At 49.4% G+C, this 19,374-nt stretch overlaps 1 protein-coding gene across 1 annotated transcript; it reads left to right on the top strand.

The window, feature by feature from the left end:
* The first annotated feature begins 5,499 nt into the window (after positions 1–5,499).
* On the top strand, positions 5,500–11,777 carry LOC133771719 (protein SPATA31F1-like). The gene is made up of 4 exons (XM_062207964.1): positions 5,500–5,643; positions 6,281–6,326; positions 6,821–6,881; positions 7,903–11,777. The coding sequence occupies exons 1-4, from the start codon at positions 5,500–5,502 to the stop codon at positions 11,666–11,668; spliced, it is 4,017 nt and encodes a 1,338-aa protein (XP_062063948.1). The 3' UTR covers positions 11,669–11,777.
* Positions 11,778–19,374: the final 7,597 nt, after the last annotated feature.

Below are 19,374 nucleotides of genomic sequence, written 5' to 3'. Positions count from 1 at the left end.
GTTTCAGTGAGACGTCTGCTGCAAACCTTCTCTTTGTTCCTCTTTATGTATGTTACCTTTTGTTCTCAAGCTGCCTGCAGGATCTTCTCTTTGCCTTTGGTTCTGAGCATTTCAAATATGAAAAGTCTAGATGTCTTTTTAGCTGTTCACATTGCTCAGTATTCCCTGAGCTTCCTGTCTTGGTTTGGGAGCTGTCATTAATTTTGAAATTCGGCCATTTTTTTCTTCCAATATTTCTATTGTCCACTCTCTTTGTCTCCTGGATGTCAATTGCATATATATTATACTGTTTAATATTATGTTATAGCTCCTTTAAACTTCCTGTATTATAAATAGTTCATATATATATACATATACATGTATCACATCTGAGTCTGATTCTGTTCATTGCTTACTAGCGTGTTTTTTCTTGCTCTTTACATGCCTTGTAATATATTTTATTGAAAGATAAGACAGGCACCACTATTAGGTTAGTAAATACAGAGTTAAATATTCTAATGCCTAGAAATGACACCCCTTTCCTTTGTTAGGCCTTTAGCATGGCAGACTGAATCAATCTAGTTAGGAAGGGCAGGTGTTGGGCACAGCAGTTAAGACACCCACTTGGGACGCCAGCTCCTGACAGAAGAGTGCCTGGGTTTGCGTTCCCCACAACTCCATTTCGGTTTCCAGCTTCCTGTCAACGTTTATCCTGGGAAGGCAACACAATGATGGCTCAAGTTCTTAGGTCCCTGCCACCAACACAGGAGACCTGGACTGAGATTTGGATGCCTGGTACAGCCCTAGTGTTGCAGGCATCTGGAGAGTGCGAAGTGGAAGGAAGATCTGTCTGTGTCTCTACCTTTCAAATAAATTAAAAACAAAAACAAAAAACCTGATGCTGAATCAGAAAAACTGAGAACACCCCTCACACACACTCCCAACAACAACAACAGCTAGCATTGCGTAACAGCAGCAGTCCATTGCTGAAGTAGCATCAAGAGCATGGAGGAAGGCACAGGCACCAGGGGAACGTGCTGAGGGTGGAGCAGGCACTGAGAAAACCTCTGGAAACCACTCTCCACCACAGGCACAATGGTTGTGCTACAGAAACTCGCTAGCTGCTGCACACTGACAGCAACCTGGCAAGAATAAAACTCGTTTATTTTCTTAACAATTTGACACTCTTGTTTATGGCGTCAGTAATCTCCCTAGGCTCTAGTCATGAGTTGCCAAGGCTATGGAAGCCTTTTGAGTTTGCCGACTTCGATCTTATTTAGACAAGGTCGTAGTCAAAGTGGAAGTTCTCTCCTCCCTTCAGAGAAAGGTACCTCCTTCTTTGATGGCCTGTTCTTTCTACTGGGATCTCATGCACAGAGATCTTTCATTTAGGTCCTCTTTTTTTTTTTTTTTGCCAGAGTGTCTTGGCTTTCCGTGCCTAAAATACTCTCATGGGCTCTTCAGCCAGATCCAATTGCCTTATTTTCATTTTATTTGAAAGGCAGAGACAGACAGAAATATTCCGTCCACTGAGTACCTGAAGAATTGGGACATTTTTTATACCTTCTTTTTTTAAAGATTTATTTATTTTTTTGAAAGTCAGAGTTACATAGAGAGTGGAGAAGCAAAGAGAGAGAGAGAGAGAGAGAGAGAGAGAGAGAGAGAGAGAGAGAGAGAGAGGTGTCTTCCAACCTCTGGTTCACTCCCCAATTGGCCGCAATGGCCAGAGCTGTGGCGATCTGAAGGAAGGAGCCAGGAGCCTCCTCTGGGTCTCCCACACAGGTGCAGGGTCCCAAGGACTTGGGCCATCTTCCACTGCTTTCTCAGGCCATAGCAGAGAGGTGGATTGGAAATGGAGCAGCCAGGTCTTGAACCGGCGCCCATATGGGATGCCGGCACTTCAGGCCAGGGTATTAACCCGCTATGCCACAGCACTGGCCCCCATTTTTTTATAACTTCTGAGAGGGGAAATAAACCATTGTAAGTGTGATTTAAAGCACAAAAGCAATAAAAAACTAACAAATTCAACTATACAAAATGCAAAAATTTTTGCGTGACAAAAACTCATCACAAACATCAACTGACAACAGAAAACTATTTGCAATCATATAAAAATAACTCATTTTTCTTAATATTGAAAAGTACTTGTAAAGCAATAAGTGAGTTTTTCCCAATAATTGATTCTTTGTACAATAATCTGTGAGCAAGGGAGAGGTACAGATACTACAGAAAAGCAAATAAACAGAACAAAAGATGACTAGCCTACCTTAAGACAAACTTATAAATATAATGTAATTTTTCATTTATCAAATTGACAAAGATCATAAATTTCATAATACAAGTTGACAAATATAAGATGAGAGGCACTTTAACTTTTTTTTAAAAATTCACTTTATTTATTTGAAAGATAGAGTTACAGAGAGAGGTAGAGACATAGAGAGAAAGATCTTCCACCCACTGGTTCACTCCCCAAATGGCTGCAATGGCCGGAGTTGAGCCCATCCGAAGCCGGGAGCCAGGAGCTTCTTCCAGGTCTCTCACGAGGGTGCAGGGGAGACTTGGGCCATCCTCCGCTGCTTTCCCAGGGGCATTTAGCAGGGATCTGGCTCCGAAGTGGAGCATCCGGGACTCGAACCTTCGCCCATATCAGATGCCAGTGCTGCAGGCCAGGGCTTTAACATGCTGTGCCACAGTGCTAGCCCCTCATAGTTTTGATAAGAGTGTAAATATGCACAATTGATGGGCAACTGAGCAACATCAAGATGTAAAATACACACATACTTTGATCCATCATTTCAGCGCTTGGGACTTTCTCCTCCATGTGTCCTCCTGCCTGTGTACAAGGACCTAGACATGTGAGATTCATGCCAGCATTACCAGGTAATGGAAGACTCTACAGTGAATATCCATGAATGTGAAATGAAGATAAATTACATTATGGTTCTACCAAAATAAAAGACTGTAAAGATACAGAATACATGTTCCCATTACTAAATGAAAGAGAAAAGGGGAAAATCATGTAGTTCATGTTTCCATTTGTGAATAAAATACATCAATTTATCTCTACTTTCTAGACTAAATTAATTCTGAAAGACATAAAAGGAAGAAAATTAAGAGGTGGCAAGACAAGGGTGGGAAAGAGATAAACTATCTACCTTCTTCTGATTTTTGAATTTGTACCATATGTATGCCTACTTTAAAAATAATTATCAGTGTTTGAAATAAAATAAGTATAGAGGCCTTCATCAAATGGTCTCATTCCTGCTCTCCAGCATTCCCCCACAGTTCCTCTGCAGTCCATCCACCTGAACCTCTAGAAGAGATAGCCTGGATTTCTTATTGCCAAATGAAGCCTATGCCCAATCCTTGGTTTCTCTATTTATCACTAAGTTTATCTCTTACCAGGACCAGTCCTTTCCCCAACAGTCTGCTCTTTTAGACCCAGTTCCAACTACCTACAAACCCTCTCTGATGAACTTGACCCTCTGAAAGGGGATTTTTGTAACCAGAGCCTCACAAAAGAATATGTAATTCAATTTCTCTTAAATTGTTGGCTCTTGTTTTAGATGAATTAGTCATATTTTGAAACTAATTTTTTAAAGATTTATTTATTTATTTACTTATTTATTTGATAGGCAGAGTGACAGAGGGGGAGAGGAAGAAGGGAAGGAGAGAGAAAGGGAGAGAAATACATCTTCCATTTACTGGTTCACTCCCCAAATGGCCACAACAGCTGGGGCTGGACAAGGCCAAAGCTAGGAACCAGGAACTCCATCTGGATCTCCCACATAAATGGCAGTGATTCAAGTACTTGAACCATCATCAAATATTTCCCAGGCCCATTAGCCAGGAGATGGATTAGAAGTGGAGTAGCCAGGTACTTGAACTGGCACTCCCATATGGTGGCCACAACACCCACCTCAAAACTAGATTTTGAAGTGTCCTTCTTAAGGCATTTTTTTTTGTTCCATTTGTTTTCCCTTTCAAGACTTTTATTTATCTATTTTCATCCTATCCACTGGTCCACTTCCCAAATGCCTGCAACAGCGAGAGCTGGGCCAGGCTGAAGTCAGGAGCCCGAAACTCAATCTGGGTATCCCAAATAGGTGGCAGGGACCCAAGTACTTGAGCCATGACCTGCAGACTCCCATGTTGTACATGAAAAGGAAGCTGGTCAGAAGCCAAACCCAGGCACTCCAATATGGCATGTGGGTGTCCCAAGCGGTGACTTAACAACCATGTCAAATGCCCACCATGTCTTTTAAATATCTTGAGAGCAAGAAGGCAACATAGCTCAGATGTCTCTGTTCCACTGACACTGTTGGCTCATAGAAGTACTCACCCACTTGCTGGGTAGACTGAAAGTTAAAGGAAGACCAGATAGCCTTTGAAGACATTTTGCCCCTTGGATTTCTTGGCCAGAGACCACTATCATCAGGGTGAAACTCTCTCAAGGACATTGAGAAATCCTGGGGGTAGAGGATATTGAGAAATTCTGGGGGTAGTGGAGGCTTATCACAATATCCACAGCAGCCAAGCAGCAACATACATATCTAAATCAATAGCCAGCACATATAAGCGATGGGACCTGGGGCTAAATTGGAAGACATCTGTCCTACCTAACTGTTTCCAAAATTCAGATTTAAAAAAAAAAAAGATATATGAAAATTCCTCAGGCAAACAGCACACATACAATCAAAAACAGCAGCTAGTTTTTGAGGTATGGTTGGAAGTAGCCACTAATCCATCTCGGCAGGCATTCATCTCCCCAAGCAGACAGAATGCTATACGTGGGTAGTATCAGCTCTGGAAAACCAAGCCTTGGACAGAGTACCAGCAGTGGACCACATGGACTATTCTTCCATGGAAGGCAACATTTACAAGCTCTTTCCACCCATAAGGTCACACAGGGTAGATACAGTGGCCTTGGCCTTTTCCTGCCACATCAGCTCTGTCCCCTCTTCTTGAACTAATGTTTTCTGATTACTCACTGCCAGAAACATCAAAGCTTTCTATATGCAAGTCGCTACCAGACCTGCCCTCCCCAACTGCTGTGTGCTACTCTGGAATATTTCCAGAACAGGAGGGAGTGTTGATGGGGGTTCCTCTGTCCCAGACACTCTTTCTCACAAAGGTGCTAAAGCACTCAGTCTCCTGAGGACAGGTAACCATTGCTGAAAAGGAGAGAACCGAGCCATCAGGCTGCTGGAGGGGGTGCAGGGTGAAGAGAAGGTGGGAAACAGGCACTGCCTGTGGGGGCGGCACCTTCACTCCACGCTCTGTAACCCTTCCAGACAACCAGACACCCGCAACTACAGACCGAATCACCACATGAGCTTCCCTATGACACAGCCTTACAAGGCAGGAGGGCTTTGTGATGCAGTCTGGGAGCCTGGTTCCGCCCTCTGTGAGGCGGACATGACAAGACCAAGACCTGGCCTTGGGAATCATTAAGCACAAGGATCCTGAATGCTTAGATAGGGGGGTGCCTGGTCTCCTCATGCCAATGAGGCTGAGACCATGTTGAGCCCTACTTTTGTTCTGTGGGATGTTGGATATCCCTTGTATACCTACGGCTCCATCTTCATCCTTATCCTACTTCTCTGGCAAGTGAAAAGGAGTCAACATGGACTGACATTGGAATCTAAAAGGAGCTGCTGCCAGGTAGGGGACCACTGACCCTGCGGAACTAATGCAAGCCTCGGTTAAGAAGCTTGACGTTCTCGGGGTGTCTCCTTATTACTCCCACCTTCACCCCTATTTTTATACCATATGATCAGTTACCTTTGGAATTTTCTTCTCAGAGTCCCTAATTCCTGGCCAGGCTGCCCTCCCTGCAACACATTCTAATAGAAAAGTGGAGAACCCTTCCACTTGGTTTCCGTTAACGGCTAGATGCTATGAGGTCTACCTCACTGGATCTTAACAGGATCCCACTGCAGATGCTTTTTCTGGCCGGTAGACTTCGTAGCAGAAGTTCTCTTGCTGTTAGAATCATTCACCTGTTAATTGGCTCCACTTTTCCTCCTGGATCATCCTAAACTCCCTACAGAGCTTGTCATGGCAATAGGGACAGGAAGATGTAGAATAGAGAGCCAAGAGGACATCAGAAATATGCAGAGGAGGGAAAAGTGAAGGTAAAGAAGGTGGAGTATAGGGAAAGGAAATGTAGAACAGGGTATAAAATACAGAGAGAGATATAGAAAGGGAGTGGGAAGTGATTATAGGACTGTTGTCTCATCTAGGACATGAAAACAGAAATGGTTCCCCAGCTTCACATTCTAATGCTTTTGTCTTTAAGCGTCACCGAAAAGTCAGGCAGAGGGCCAGAGATGCAGCATCAAGAGGTAAAGTCTTGCTCTCTCCTCTGACTCCCTTCCACTGTGGGTGAAGTAGCCACAGTTCCTGTCCCTTCATGACACCTGGTGCCAGGAGTCAGTGCTCTAACCACTGAAGGCTCCCACTTACCAGACTGACAACTTCCACAGAGGACTTCCATGGGTTGGAAATAACAACGTGGGAATGTTCCCCAATTCTCTGTTTTTCCCCTGGGAACCAGATGCCCTTAACTGTTTGATTTGCTAGTTTTACAATCTTGTAGAAGTCACACCATCTCTCAGTCTTGTTCTCCATAAAATGGGCACAATACCAATGATCTCACCTCATTCACAGGGCAAAGGCCCACGAGAACAAGCCGTGATTAGACTGTATGTAGACACACCTGAGATCATTGATAGTTGGGTATTTCAGTCTGCTCTGGTTGAGTCATAGGTCTCCAGCTTCCTCTGGGATAACCCTGACACTCTCCCATGGTCCATAAAACTCTTTCCTGGTTCCTCAGCTAGGAGACTTTCCCAGGAAGAAGCTGAGAAGCCGTGGGAGCTGATCTCAGTCATGAAAAGGTGATCTCCTGCTCTTTTTGGTCTCCCAACTTGGAGTCTGGCCTGTGACGGTATCTTGGCTTGGCCTGGGGCAGAGATGAGGAGAGGGATAATGGCTGGGTGGGAGACACACACAGTGCATGCTGGTTCACTAGCTGAGAAGGTTGCCTGGGCAGAGTAGAGTTGACATATCTCAGGAGGGAAGGGTCACCCAATTGCACTCAGTGCTATGGCAAACGCAGTTCTGGAACTCGGGATTTGTCTAGTGCTAATTCATAAAGGATGCTACAGGGGCTGCACTCAGACATGAGACAAGTCATTCAGTCCTGAGAATGGGTTTTGCATATTAAGAAATCATCATTGCCATATTCTCTTTATAACCACACCCTTCCAAAGGAAGACTCCTGAGTCTGGCTGGACGTAGGTCTGGCTGACATTACCTGTTGTGGTTCTGTCTTCAGGGAGTCAGTTCCTAGGACAGACTTCAGACAGGAGTCTATCATCTTATGTAGGCCTCAAGATCCGTAGAGAACAGGATTGGTTCCCAAGAGATGCTGGGTCTAGCAGCAAGAACACCAGATACTCCCAGAATGCAGAGTTCCCAGAGGCCCTCGTTTCCCACAGTTCAGATGCCCTGATAGCAACCAGGCTTAGGCTTTCTTTGCCTAAAATGAGCATGATCAGGTTTCACTGGCTGCATTTCTGGTGCCGGCCTACCCGCCTACTGCTTGGCTCCTCCCTCTGCCTGATTCCTTTTTCCTAGTTTAGCTTCTCAACAAAGTCAGTAGAAAAGTGAACCAAACTTCAAGTCCTCTCCGAGGACCATTCCCTCCCATGGCTTGTCTGAGACCTTGCCTAACAAACCCCTGACCCTCAACCCAGCCCGTTACACTTTGCCAAACGGCATTTTCTTAGGACGACACACAGCAGGGCAGACAGCCAGAGGGTGTAGGTCACTTGCAAGACCAGGGGAGGGCAGTGCCAATCCCCAGCCTCACTCCTCCAAGGAGGCAGACGTGGTAGTCTGTGTTTCCCTCCCCAGCCAGGGCTGGCTTCCCGAGGAGGAGGGTGTGCGGCGGCTCCTGTGCACGGATCGCTCCTGCCATGTCTGCAATTCCGCGGCTCTGGAGATTCTCCAGCTGCTGGAGGGTGAGCACGTCCAGGTCTCCCCCTCTCCACCAAGGCCACCTCAGGACTCCTCTTGTCTGGAGATCGTGTCCACATCCAGTGTGTCCTTGGGACACAGTCTGGAGCGTCACACGGAGCACTCTGGAGAGCTTTCACTGGGACCTGTAATCCCAGCAGTGGTACAAGTCACAGAGTCAGAATTCTTAACCCAGTCGGCGGTCCGATCAGCAAGTGCAGTCAGCATCCGAGAATACTGGGCTGACTTTGACTACCTCCAGCTAGAGCAGGAATGTCAAGTGCCAGCGATGATCTTGGCTTCAGAGGCCATGGCCTCTTCGGGGCTTGAGGAGCCCAGCGTGCCAGAGCAGCTGCAAGAGACGACGGGGCACTTCTCCAACCTTGTCCGTGAGGAAGAAGAATACCAGCATTTGAAGTCCCAGGTCTCTTTGCTGTCCCTAAACCCAGAGGTCACCAGTTTGACACATCCCATGGCCTTTCATATGGATGCAGTCCTCACTGTCCACTTGCCATTTCTTAGTCCTAAAATACTGAGGCTTCTTGAGGTCCATGTGAAGAAATGGATGCATTTCCAGAGGTGGGGGCTCCCGAGGCGTGTGGAGGAGTCCCTGAAGCAGCTTATGCCAAACCCACCACTGCTTTGGGAACCTGGAAAAAAGCCATCATTTTCCTATGTCCTGAATAATACTTCTAAGATCTCTATTGAAAAAATTAGTACCGTTTACCACCAGACCTGGGGTTTATGTATGACTGGCCAACCCACACAGACCTTCTGGGTTTCTGAATGGTCCCTTCCAGACCCAGAACAAAGTCACCACAGCGAGACACTGCAAAGCCCTGTGGTCCTAGCTTTATACACATCAGACACTAAAAACCCAAGTGGCCTCTGCTCACTCCCTGAGGGACAAACCTGGGACTCAGAGAGCCAACAGCAACAGAAACACAGCCAGCTCTTCTGTGGCCTCCCTTCCCTGCACAGCGAATCCCTCGTTACCACTTTCCTGAGCCCTCCAGGACTCTCCAAGGCTCAGAACATGTCCAGACCCTCCTTGAAGGACCATTTTCTATTCAAGGAGCTTTTTCGTCTCCGCCTCATACCCAAAACCCCACCCCTGTCAGCGGAACCCTCTTGCTCACCTTCCCCAAATTGGGTGGCTCCATCTGACCATCAACAAGCTCAGTTCAACGTCCCATTTCTGACTCTGGCTGAGTATGAAACCTTGGAATGGCACCTGCTGCAGAGGCAGCTCCAGCTTCAATGGGGCTTGCCGGCTGCCTTCCGGAAATCTCAGCATGCCCAGAGCCCCAAGCAGTATGAGTCCTATGGCAAAGCCCACTCTCCAGAGCCTCTGAAAACTTGCTGGTCGGCAAAGCCTGTCTCAGTCCTCACCAGGGAACTGCTCTTCTTCCCGGAAAATGCCCGGAGGATGTTGGAATTCCATCTCCAGAAGCAGCTGATTCACCACCGCTGGGGTCTGCCCCAGAAGATCCAGCAGTCCATCCAATTGCTCCTTTCCTCCACTGACCAGCAGGCGCTGGCCTGGAGCAGCGAAGATCTACCCGATGAGAGTGCACCCCAGACCATAGCCCTAGACACCAACAGGGCCGGTGACCTGCTCTCACCCATTGTGACCCCAGTATTGATCCCCATGCCATACTTGTTCACCCAGGCCAAGGCAATGTTGCACAGCCACATCAACTCTAAGTGTGCACAGATCCAACAGGGCAAGGTTCCTGCGCGTGTCTATAGCTCCTGGAACTGCAGAATTCCTGGGGGCCTGGCAGTGGTTCCCTTTTCCTGCATTCCAGAAGTCCAGCCCCTGGAGCTGCAGGAAGCAACTGACCCTGACCCACATCACGAAGTCATACCCTGGATGCCAACAGAGCTTGAGCCACAGCAACAGGCCCTACCACGTCCTGTCCCCAGACACCGTAAGCTGCCCCAAGCCCTGTCTGAGGAAGTCATTGAGAAACTGGAGACGACTTTACGGCACAAGTACCTGGCCTTCCTGTCGGGGCTGCCTGCTCTTTATTATGTGGCTCTCTCCAGGGCCACGTCCCCAGCCATCACTAGCCAAACTATAATCACAGAGGTGGTATCTGGGCCTATCGAAATCCCAGCAGAGCCTCCGACTCAGATGATTTCATTTCAACAACTAGGTTTGGATCTTGAGCCGTGCTTTCCAGATGAAGTGATGGAGATGGTGCTTCTAGAAAACCAGCCACAACCTGCTAACCCCTACTCAATCAAGACGCATATTTTGACCAAACTAAACTTCCACCTGAGAAAAAAGATCTTAGAGATACAGTTGGGAATTCCTGCCAGGGCAAGGGAGTCCAGGGAAGAAACTGCCACAAATCCAGAGAACATGTACCTCCAAGAGTCTCTTGGGAATCTCAACAACCAAGAAAACGCGTTGCTCCAGGAACCACCCATCCCACCAGACACGCTTCCCGTCCTAGAACCAGAATGGGTCCTCTTTAAGGAGCAGCTGGCCACTGAGTTGAAGGCAATGCAGCAGAACCCAAAGCAACCTACTTGCAAAGAAGTGCCCCACGGTTCTGCCCCCTGGGCCTCCAGGATCTCACAGCCCAGTGGGGACACGACGGAGACCCAGGTGCTTTGTGTTCAGGTGGAGGCCAGTGAGAACAACCCCAGCCTAGAGGAATCCTGGAGCCCTGAGCCCCAAAGCCTGGGCAAGAGCAAGGACTCAGCCCCACTCCGCATGATGCCTAAGAAGAGAGAGGACTCAGGGACACTCAAAGGAGCAGGAGACCATGGGGAAGGAGATGCAGGGCTTGGGCCCTCCTTACCCAGAGAAGAAAGACATTCTGTTGAAGAGCAGAGGGCAGCAGGGATGCCTCTGAACAGGACACCTCGAGGCTCCTGGCGACAGAGCCATAGCTTTCATTTTGCTGATCCCTGTCAACACAGACCCCAGAATCACCCTCAGCTTAAGGCCCCAGAGCTGCCTCCAGGAGTCTCTGCGGCAAAAGCATCAGAGAATGACCTGCAAGCTAGTCACACCAAGCTTAATGTTATTCTCCAACCAGCAAGGATTCTTGAGAATGCCCAGCTTGTGCTGGCCCAGGCTCCCCATAGCCAGCCTCTCCGAGGCCAACTGATTCAGGGGAAAGCTTTGCAGGGCCACACGTGGCAAAGTCTGCTTTTTGAGGGGCAGGTGAAGCCAGCCCACCCGCACAAGAGGCCCAGCCCTCCAGAGGCCAGCTTGTTAAATAAGATGAAATCCTTTCTGTATTCTTTTAACTCCAAGACGAAAGGCAAAGGGTGTTTGGAATCCACATTTTCTGCAGCTGAGAAAGTGGCCAAAAGCAGAAAAGAGAATGCTGAGAAGAGCCTGGCTCCAGCCAGAAGCCCCAAGAGGAGAACTAAGATGGACAAGCCAGCAGGGCACCCCAAGGGCCAATCATGCCCCACGGAGAAGCTGGGGGGCTCGGCTTTCCTGAGGGTTTCCCATTCCCCAGACACTAAGCTCCGGCTGCGCTCCCAACACCAGGGCTCTGCCTCAGTCCCAGCCCTTCCCCGCCATTGCCCTCGGCACTGTCCTCGAATGGCCCGTGCCACCCAACCAGGGAACACTTTTAGCTCCCAGTCCTATCTCAGACCGAAACACTGGTCTGCCCACGTGGATGAGAAGTAAGAACCTATAGGTGCCCCCAATCCCCACATCCGTTGAGGAGGACTGCTATTGTCATTTCCATTAAGGCACAGGTGGGCAGAACCCCACCCAAAATATATTCTATGTGTCTAAGCCAAGGGTTGTCTGTCTCCTCCTTGTCTCCATCATACTTTGTTAAAGGGATGCACGAGAAAGGCTGTAAAAGCCTTCCTATCTAGGGAGGGAGATTTAACCCATAATTCTGACAGCTTCCACCACCCTAGACCTAACATGGACAAAAAGACTTGAGCAGGGAAAGAATGACCTTTTTTAAGGTTTCTTGAAAATAAAAGTCAAGCTTGAATCCTGAACACTCACCACCCAACCCTACCAAATTCTTTCCCCAGGATAAGGTTGCTAGCTTATGCATGGAAATACCTTAATATTAGCTGCATCCGCGTGGTGCGCCGGCCGCAGCGCGCCTACCGCGGCAGCCATTGGAGGGTGAACCAACGGCAAAAGGAAGACCTTTCTCTCTGTCTCTCTCTCACTGTCCACTCTGCCTGTCAAAAAAAAGAAAAAAAAATATTAGCTGCATCCAAAGTCTGGGCTGGGGAGACTGACAAAGCATCATGTCAGTGTGATGAGTACTACGAGGTGTGAGGTCTGATGAGGAAGATGACCCCATGAGAGTCATAATGGAAATAGTAGGAAATTGTATTCAACAATCCAGCTGAGTCCTTACGATGTGTCAGATACTATACCAGACACAGCAGTGAGCAAAACACAGGTCTTGCCTCAGTGGAGCTCCTGGTCTCATAAGTGAACAGTCTCATATGCCCAAAGTGTCTAGACACATACACAGGAAGTCCAATACTGACCTCAAACTACACAAAAATGAACTGATTCTCTGCTGCCACCACCATGCAATCACAGGTAGCAAAGGCGCTCCAACAGATGAATTCCATCTGTCCAGTTATTCAGGGCAGAATCATGGACATCATTACTGTTTTCTCTAACAGCCCACATCCACTCCATCAGTAAGTCCTGCTGTCTCTACCTTCAAAAATGCACCCAAAATATAACCAGTTCTCACCCCCTCTACTTACACCATTACTGCAGTAGCATAACTTGAGACCATGCCTCCAACAGTGTATCTTCAGCGAGGGTCATGGCTGCAGACAATACTAGATATAAACAGATAGATACATAGGTAGGTAGGTAGGCAGGGAGGCCGCCAGATAGCCATGTAAATAAATAAGATTACTACAGGAATGAGTATAAATGAAAGAAAGATCTAAAAACTGGGCTCAGGCCAGCGCCGTGGCTCAACAGGCTAATCCTCCGCCTTGCGGCGCCGGCACACCAGGTTCTAGTCCTGGTCGGGGCGCCGGATTCTGTCCCGGTTGCCCCTCTTCCAGGCCAGCTCTCTGCTATGGCCCGGGAAGGCAGTGGAGGATGGCCCAAGTGCTTGGGCCCTGCACCCCAGGGGAGACCAGGAGAAGCACCTGGCTCCTGGCTTCAGATCAGCGAGATGTGCCGGCCACAGCGGCCATTGGAGGGTGAACCATTGGCAAAAAGGAAGACCTTTCTCTCTGTCTCTCTCTCACTATCCACTCTGCCTGTCAAAAAAAAAAAAAAAAAAGGAAGATGCAGAAATTGAGGTCCATCAAGGACAGAGCCACCCTCTCCCCAGGGCTCATTCCCTCACCACCCTATTCCCTTGCCGTTCCATTTGTACGAGAGCAGGCGTACTGGGGAATAAAGGACCAACCATGAAGCTTGATCATCACTGCTTCCCCGAGGGCACTCACAGGAAAGAGAGGTGCTGCCCCATTTCTCCAAGACACCTGCCGCAAGGAGGGCTTGGGCGGTGGCGGGGGGTGGGGTCCCTGAGCTCCACACATCGCGCCCGTGCCTCTGACACTGATGCTGGTTGGGAAGGTCTGAATGGGCGACACCAGGAACACTTTTTTTTTTTTTTTTTTTTGACAGGCAGAGTGGACAGAGAGAGAAACAGAGAGAAAGGTCTTCCTTTGCCGTTGGTACACCCTCCAATGGCTGCCGCGGCCGGCGCGCTGCGGCCGGCGCACCGCGCTGATCCGAAGGCAGGAGCCAGGTGCTTCTCCTGGTCTCCCATGGGGTACAGAGCCCAAGCACTTGGGCCATCCTCCACTGCACTCCCTGGCCACAGCAGAGAGCTGGCCTGGAAGAGGGGCAACCGGGACAGAACCGGCACCCCAACCGGGACTAGAACCTGGTGTGCCGGCGCCTCAAGGCGGAGGATTAGCCTACTGAGCCATGGTGCCAGCCACCAGGAACACTTTGAAGCCATCCTCAAGCAGTTGTCAGAGATTAACTGCAGGCATCGGGCACATTTGGGGAGACGAGAGCTATTTTCAGAGATGTTAGTCTGTGACTTTGAAAGAACGTGGTAAAGCAGCTGGCCATATCCCCTCCCCCTGTGTTGTAAGAATACCTACCGTGAAACAGGCCTACGTCTGCTCTGAGCACTGTGAGGTGTGTGGCGTTCCCACCTCCCGTTCCTTTGGAAGAAAGGTTCCTCACTCTGAGCAGAAACTTCTTCCAGAGCCACCCCCAGCCTGACCTAGACTGCTAGGACATGCCTGCCCCCTTCTCCATGCAGAAGACCCTGAGAGCCCTGCAAGCTGTGGCCCTGTCCTCGCACCCACCCTCACTCTTCCCCCACCCGCCTGAAGAAGGCTTGACCGCCGAGAGAACTCAGGCGTGGAGATAAGTCCGTGGTGTGGACAGAAGGTCTCATGACAAGGAGGGTGCTGGGAGGCCCGTGGGCTTGGGAAAGGGTCACTTCAATTGCCCACCTCACTGTCCGGGTCTGGTCCCACCTGCTGGGGCTGGGCCGGGACGTATGTAGTAAATTCTGGGTCAATGTCTGGGAGCTAAGCAGTTTCTTCCAGTTTCACAGCAAGGTAAAGGGAGCTGAGAGTTGGCCGTAGCGAGAGGGGCTGGAGCTGCTCCTTCCCGGGTCTTCTCCTTGGCCCAGGAGGTAACAAAAGAAGGGCGGCTGGAGGAGCTGCGGCTTAGGTGGTTCTGCCAGCTGTCCCCAGCCTGCCTGCTCTGTGCCTCGGCCCTCATCCTGCTCTCCAGGGACTCCCCCAGGGGGCCTCCAGCTGTTGCAAGCGCTGGTTGTTCTGGGTCCAGTCTAGTCCCTGGAGCTATTTAAAGTTCGGTGAAGGCCTCACAGGGGCTTAGGGCCTGTGTCCCATACACCCAATGAGACAAGTTACAGAGAGCTCATTTGTCTCTTAACTCTCACTGCAAAGGAATGTTCCTCTAGGAAAAAAGAAAACTTATCTTTTAATTCCACTTTTCCACAAGCAGTAACCCTGTGTGACAAAGACTGGTTATGTGTTCTTCAAAATCTGCCTTTTCTCTTAGCCATGCAATCTGCAGCTCTTGCTTCCTCCTGAGAGTGGGACATTGCAAAGCTGCAACTGCACAGCTATGTTTCGTTAACAAATAAATATGTAGTCTTTAGAATTTTGTTGTTGTTGTTGTTGTTATTCATCTGAGAGAAATAGAGAGGGATGACAGACAGAGAGGGTTCCCATCCACTGGTTCACTCCCAAAATGTCTGCCACAGCCCCTCCACTAGGGCTGAAGCTAGAAGCCAGGAACTTAATCCAAGTCTCCCCCATGAGTGTCAGGAACCCAGACTCAAGATCCATCCCTGATGCCTCCCAGTATCTGCGTGTGCAGGAAGCTGGGGTCAGGAGCCAGAGCCAGGCACTGAACTCAGGCACTCCGATCTCTACCGCATCTTAACTGCTAGGCCAATGGAAGTTCCCATCCAGCCCTCGTTGGCCTTCCTGGATGTAGAAATGGTAACTAAAGTCTGTGCTCTGACCACAACGTTATGTCTGTCTGAGAGGACTCAGCCACTTGTTTTTGCAAAAGTAAATGCCAAAACAATTGGGGCTGGTATCGGGCATAGCGGGTTAAGCCACTGCCTGCCATGCCAGCATCCCTTGTGGGCACAGGTTCAAGTCCCAGCTGCTCCACTTCCAACCCAGCTCCCTGCTAATGCTCCTAGGAAAGCAGTGGAAGATGCCTCAAGTTCTTGGGCCCCTGCACCCACGTGGGAGACCTGGAAGAAGCTCTTGGCTCCTGGCTTTGGATCGGTGCAGCTCCAGCTGTTGTGACCAATTGGGGAATGAACCAGCAGATGGAAGACCTCTCTTTCTGTGCCTCTCCTTCTTTCTCTGTTTAGCTCTTTCAAATAAATAAATAAATCTAAAAAAAGAAAAAGGAAGAAAGAAAGGAAGGAAGGAAGGAAGGAAGAAAGAAAGAAAGAAAGAAAGAAAGAAAGAAAGAAAGAAAGAAAGAAAGAAAGAAAGAAAGAGAGAGGGAGGACAGTGGTGGTTAGCAGAGGAGGGGGCTGGGCTGGGAGGACTGGGGAGGTGTGAGCCATAAGCCATGTTTCTGTTAGGAGGAATAAGTCCAAGAGCTCTATCAGATGTCACGTGACTATTGTGCATAACAACACTTCGTATACATGACAGTTGACAAGAGGGTAGATTTTAAAGTTCTCACCACAAAGATGGTAAGTATGTAGGTCATGAATATGTTAATCAGCTTGATTTAGCCAGTCCACATTGTGTGTATATATATATATTAAAACATCATGTTGTATGATATAAACATATGAAATAGCCTCTTGCCAAAAATTTTTTAAGAATTGTTCCTTGTAATGTCTCTTTTATTTGGATAAGCCATTTCCAAAAAAAAAAAAAAAAAGAAAGAAAAGAAAAGCAAAGATCTAGAGACAGACCGTGCAGCGTTCCAGTGCCTGGCTGCCGTGCACCACAAGGGCAACCGTGTCTCTCACCTTCTATTTTTGCGCTATAGAAACCAGTACAGTCGCCCTGCCTTTCATCCAAGCTGGTTTGACTCTACTGCTTATAGCTAGAAAATTGCTACCTCATCAAACTGCATAAGCAGGAGCAGGCCTTGGGCCCCTCGGGCCGGAGAGGCCATTCAGTGGCATCACACAGTAGGCGAGGTGGTAGCCGTTCATTTGGCCCGTGGGGAATCCGTAGGCAGTTTGGATCCCAGTTAGGAAGGGGCTCTCCACGAGGGCCGTTGACACTGGCTCCCCACAGCTACAGTACAGGACAAGGATTACAGGGGGAGACAGAGGACGAGGGCAGAGCCAAGCCTTGCACGGAGGGAGCTCTGGCACCACAGCCAGGCCACAGCATTTACCAGCGTCTGATGACGAGGAGCAGAGTGACCTCAGCAACCTCTGCTGGGGCCAGGGAGGTGACAACCGGCTAGGGTGGGAGCTGGTCAGGCCCGCTCAGCAGAGCCGTGCACGAAGCGCCTCCTGGATGTGGGTGAGTGGGGAGGCAGGGAACAGGTGAGGAGCTTTAAACTGAGAGCCCAGTCTCTATACACAGCAAGCGGTAAAGGCTGGTCCTCACGGGAAGCAGGGGGCGGTGCCAAGGAGAAGACCCCGGGTACTAATTTCTCCCTGTCGAGGAGACAGAGCTGGCATCAGAGTCCTGTACATCTTTGTTGGCTTCGTGGACACCACTGCCAACATCTCCACAGGGGACATGCATGAAATTCTCATTACGGCCCGTGGGCTCGGCCTACCCTACCCATGATGTTGTCAAGTCCAGAAAGATGGAGGGAAAGAAGCCCCAGGGCCCCCGTAGTCCATAGACAACCTTGGCCTTCAAGCAGGTTTGGGGTTCTCTTCCAGGGAAAAGCATCCCCTTTCTGAGCCCTCACGTAACTCCTCCATGGAAGCCAGCAACCTGGCTTTACACAAATCCATGTGAGCCTAAAGATGGAGGCAAGAGGAAGCTGACCCATCACTGGGGAAAGCCACCTGGGCGTCTCATTCAGCACCCGTATGCTGACGGCCTCTCTGGGCACTGCAGACAGACCGGATCTGGAACTAGCCGGCCCCTCTCGAGACGCTCCTGGTCTTGGGAGGTCCAAAAGTAAGTAAGGGCAACTCTAAGTATAATTTTGTGATCAACTAGGATTTGTTATTTGTCTATTTTTAATTGAGAAACAGACTTAGGGGAGGGAGAGAGAGATCATCCATCTGCTTGTTCACTCCCCAAATGCCCACAATAGCCAGGGCTGAGCCAGGCTGAAGCCAGGAACCAAGAACGCAGTCTGGACCTCCCATGTGGGTGGCAAGGCCCCAGCTACTGGGGCTGCCACGTGCTGCCCCTGGAAACCAGAGCAGGGTAGGGACTCAGACCCCGAACTCCAAGATGGGATGCAGGCGTCCCAAGTGGAGGCTTCAGCACCAAACAAAATGCCTGTCCCCATTTTGTGGTAAATTTGAAGTAAATTTTCCCCTTCTGTTATCAAAATTATTCAGCCTCCTTGACTTATTTTCAGTCTATGATTTCTCAACACTAATTATGAAAATGTGGGAATTCTTGAAGTACCTGATCTGCAGATTGTTTGAAAGCAATGTTATGTGAATACAACATCTTATCTGTTATTGAAGTTGAGGTAATGTTTCCTTTTGTAGGGATTTCAGTGAACAATTAAGACTCTTCAGAGTTTTTATGGTTTGGGTTCTTACAGTGAAGAGTCAACACATTTTCCAGATCTCAAACATCTTTGTCCTTAAAGAAAAAGTCACAGGGCCGGTGCCATGGCTCACTCGGTTAACCCTCCGCCTGCGGCGCCGGCATCCCATTTGGGCGCCGGGTTCTAGTCCCGGCTGCTCCTCTTCCAGTCCAGCTCTCTGCTGTGGCCCGGGAGGGCAGTGGAGGTGGCCCAAGTGCTTGGGCCCCTGCACCCGCATGGGAGACCAGGAGGAAGCTCCTGGCTCCTGGCTTCGGATCGGCACAGCGCTGGCTGTAGCAGCCATTTGGGGAGTGAACCAACAGAAGGAAGACCTTTCTCTCTGTCTTTCTCTCTCACTGTCTATAACTCTACCTGCCAAATAAATTTAAAAAAAGAAAAAAAGAAAAAGTCACAGATCTCATTGTTGAACCCTCAACGCCAGGAGAGGAAACAGCTCTGCTTAGTCTCTGTTTAGGAGTAAAAGCATTGTGCAGGAAGTACAAATTCAGATGCACTTCTAGAAGGGAAATAAAAGGAATTTAACTGAGCAAATGCATTTTAGGCAAAGAGTTTTCTCTTTGAACAAGAGGAATTTGGCGAAGTCACCTGCCTTCACATCAGCCGAGGAAATGCCGGCGAAGGCTGAGCACCAGTGATACACGCGCTGTCCACCCCGTGCGCTGAGACTGACTGTGGTCCTCTGGGAGGGGTTGGGCTCCCCCGAGGCTGGTGTTGGTGGGGAGATTATCACGTAGAGCGTTGCTGGGAAGTGCCCTCGGGTCGACCCAGGTGGAGGAGCTGGTGAAGAAACCCGGCTGTGCGTGGTGAGAACTTGAACTTCTGTGGGGAAGCTCCAGAGCTGGGATGGCTCTTTAGAGAGACATCCGCATTGGAGACAAGCAGACTTGCCATTGACAAATTCCTGGTGCGGCCTGCCCCTGAGGTGGGAAGGGGGCTCTGGCTTAGGGAGCTCTCTTTAGTCAAGGACAGTCCTGCAGAGAGCTTGGCTGTAAGCTGCTGCAGCCACCCCCACTCCCAGCAGCCGGCGTCACGAAGCCGGCTGCAGCCCCAGGTGAACCAAGGCCAGGGCCCCGGGCAGCACGCAGAGCATCCCCTGTGTGCTCTTAACCAGGACAGTACTTCTCAATGTTGAACACGCATTTGAA

This window comes from Lepus europaeus, chromosome 12 (genome assembly GCF_033115175.1).
Source record: "Lepus europaeus isolate LE1 chromosome 12, mLepTim1.pri, whole genome shotgun sequence".
In the NCBI taxonomy this organism is placed as follows: Eukaryota; Metazoa; Chordata; class Mammalia; order Lagomorpha; family Leporidae; genus Lepus; species Lepus europaeus.
Note: the sequence above shows the minus strand (reverse complement) of the source record. Positions and strands in the feature narration are given on the sequence as shown.

Coding starts and splice junctions, on each gene's coding strand:
- LOC133771719 (XM_062207964.1), top strand. CDS start 5,500: ATGTTGAGCCCTACTTTTGTTCTGTGGGATGTTGGATATCCCTTGTAT. Junction 5,644..6,280: donor CTAAAAGGAGCTGCTGCCAG/GTAGGGGACCAC, acceptor TTTGTCTTTAAG/CGTCACCGAAAAGTCAGGCA. Junction 6,882..7,902: donor CTGATCTCAGTCATGAAAAG/GTGATCTCCTGC, acceptor TTCCCTCCCCAG/CCAGGGCTGGCTTCCCGAGG.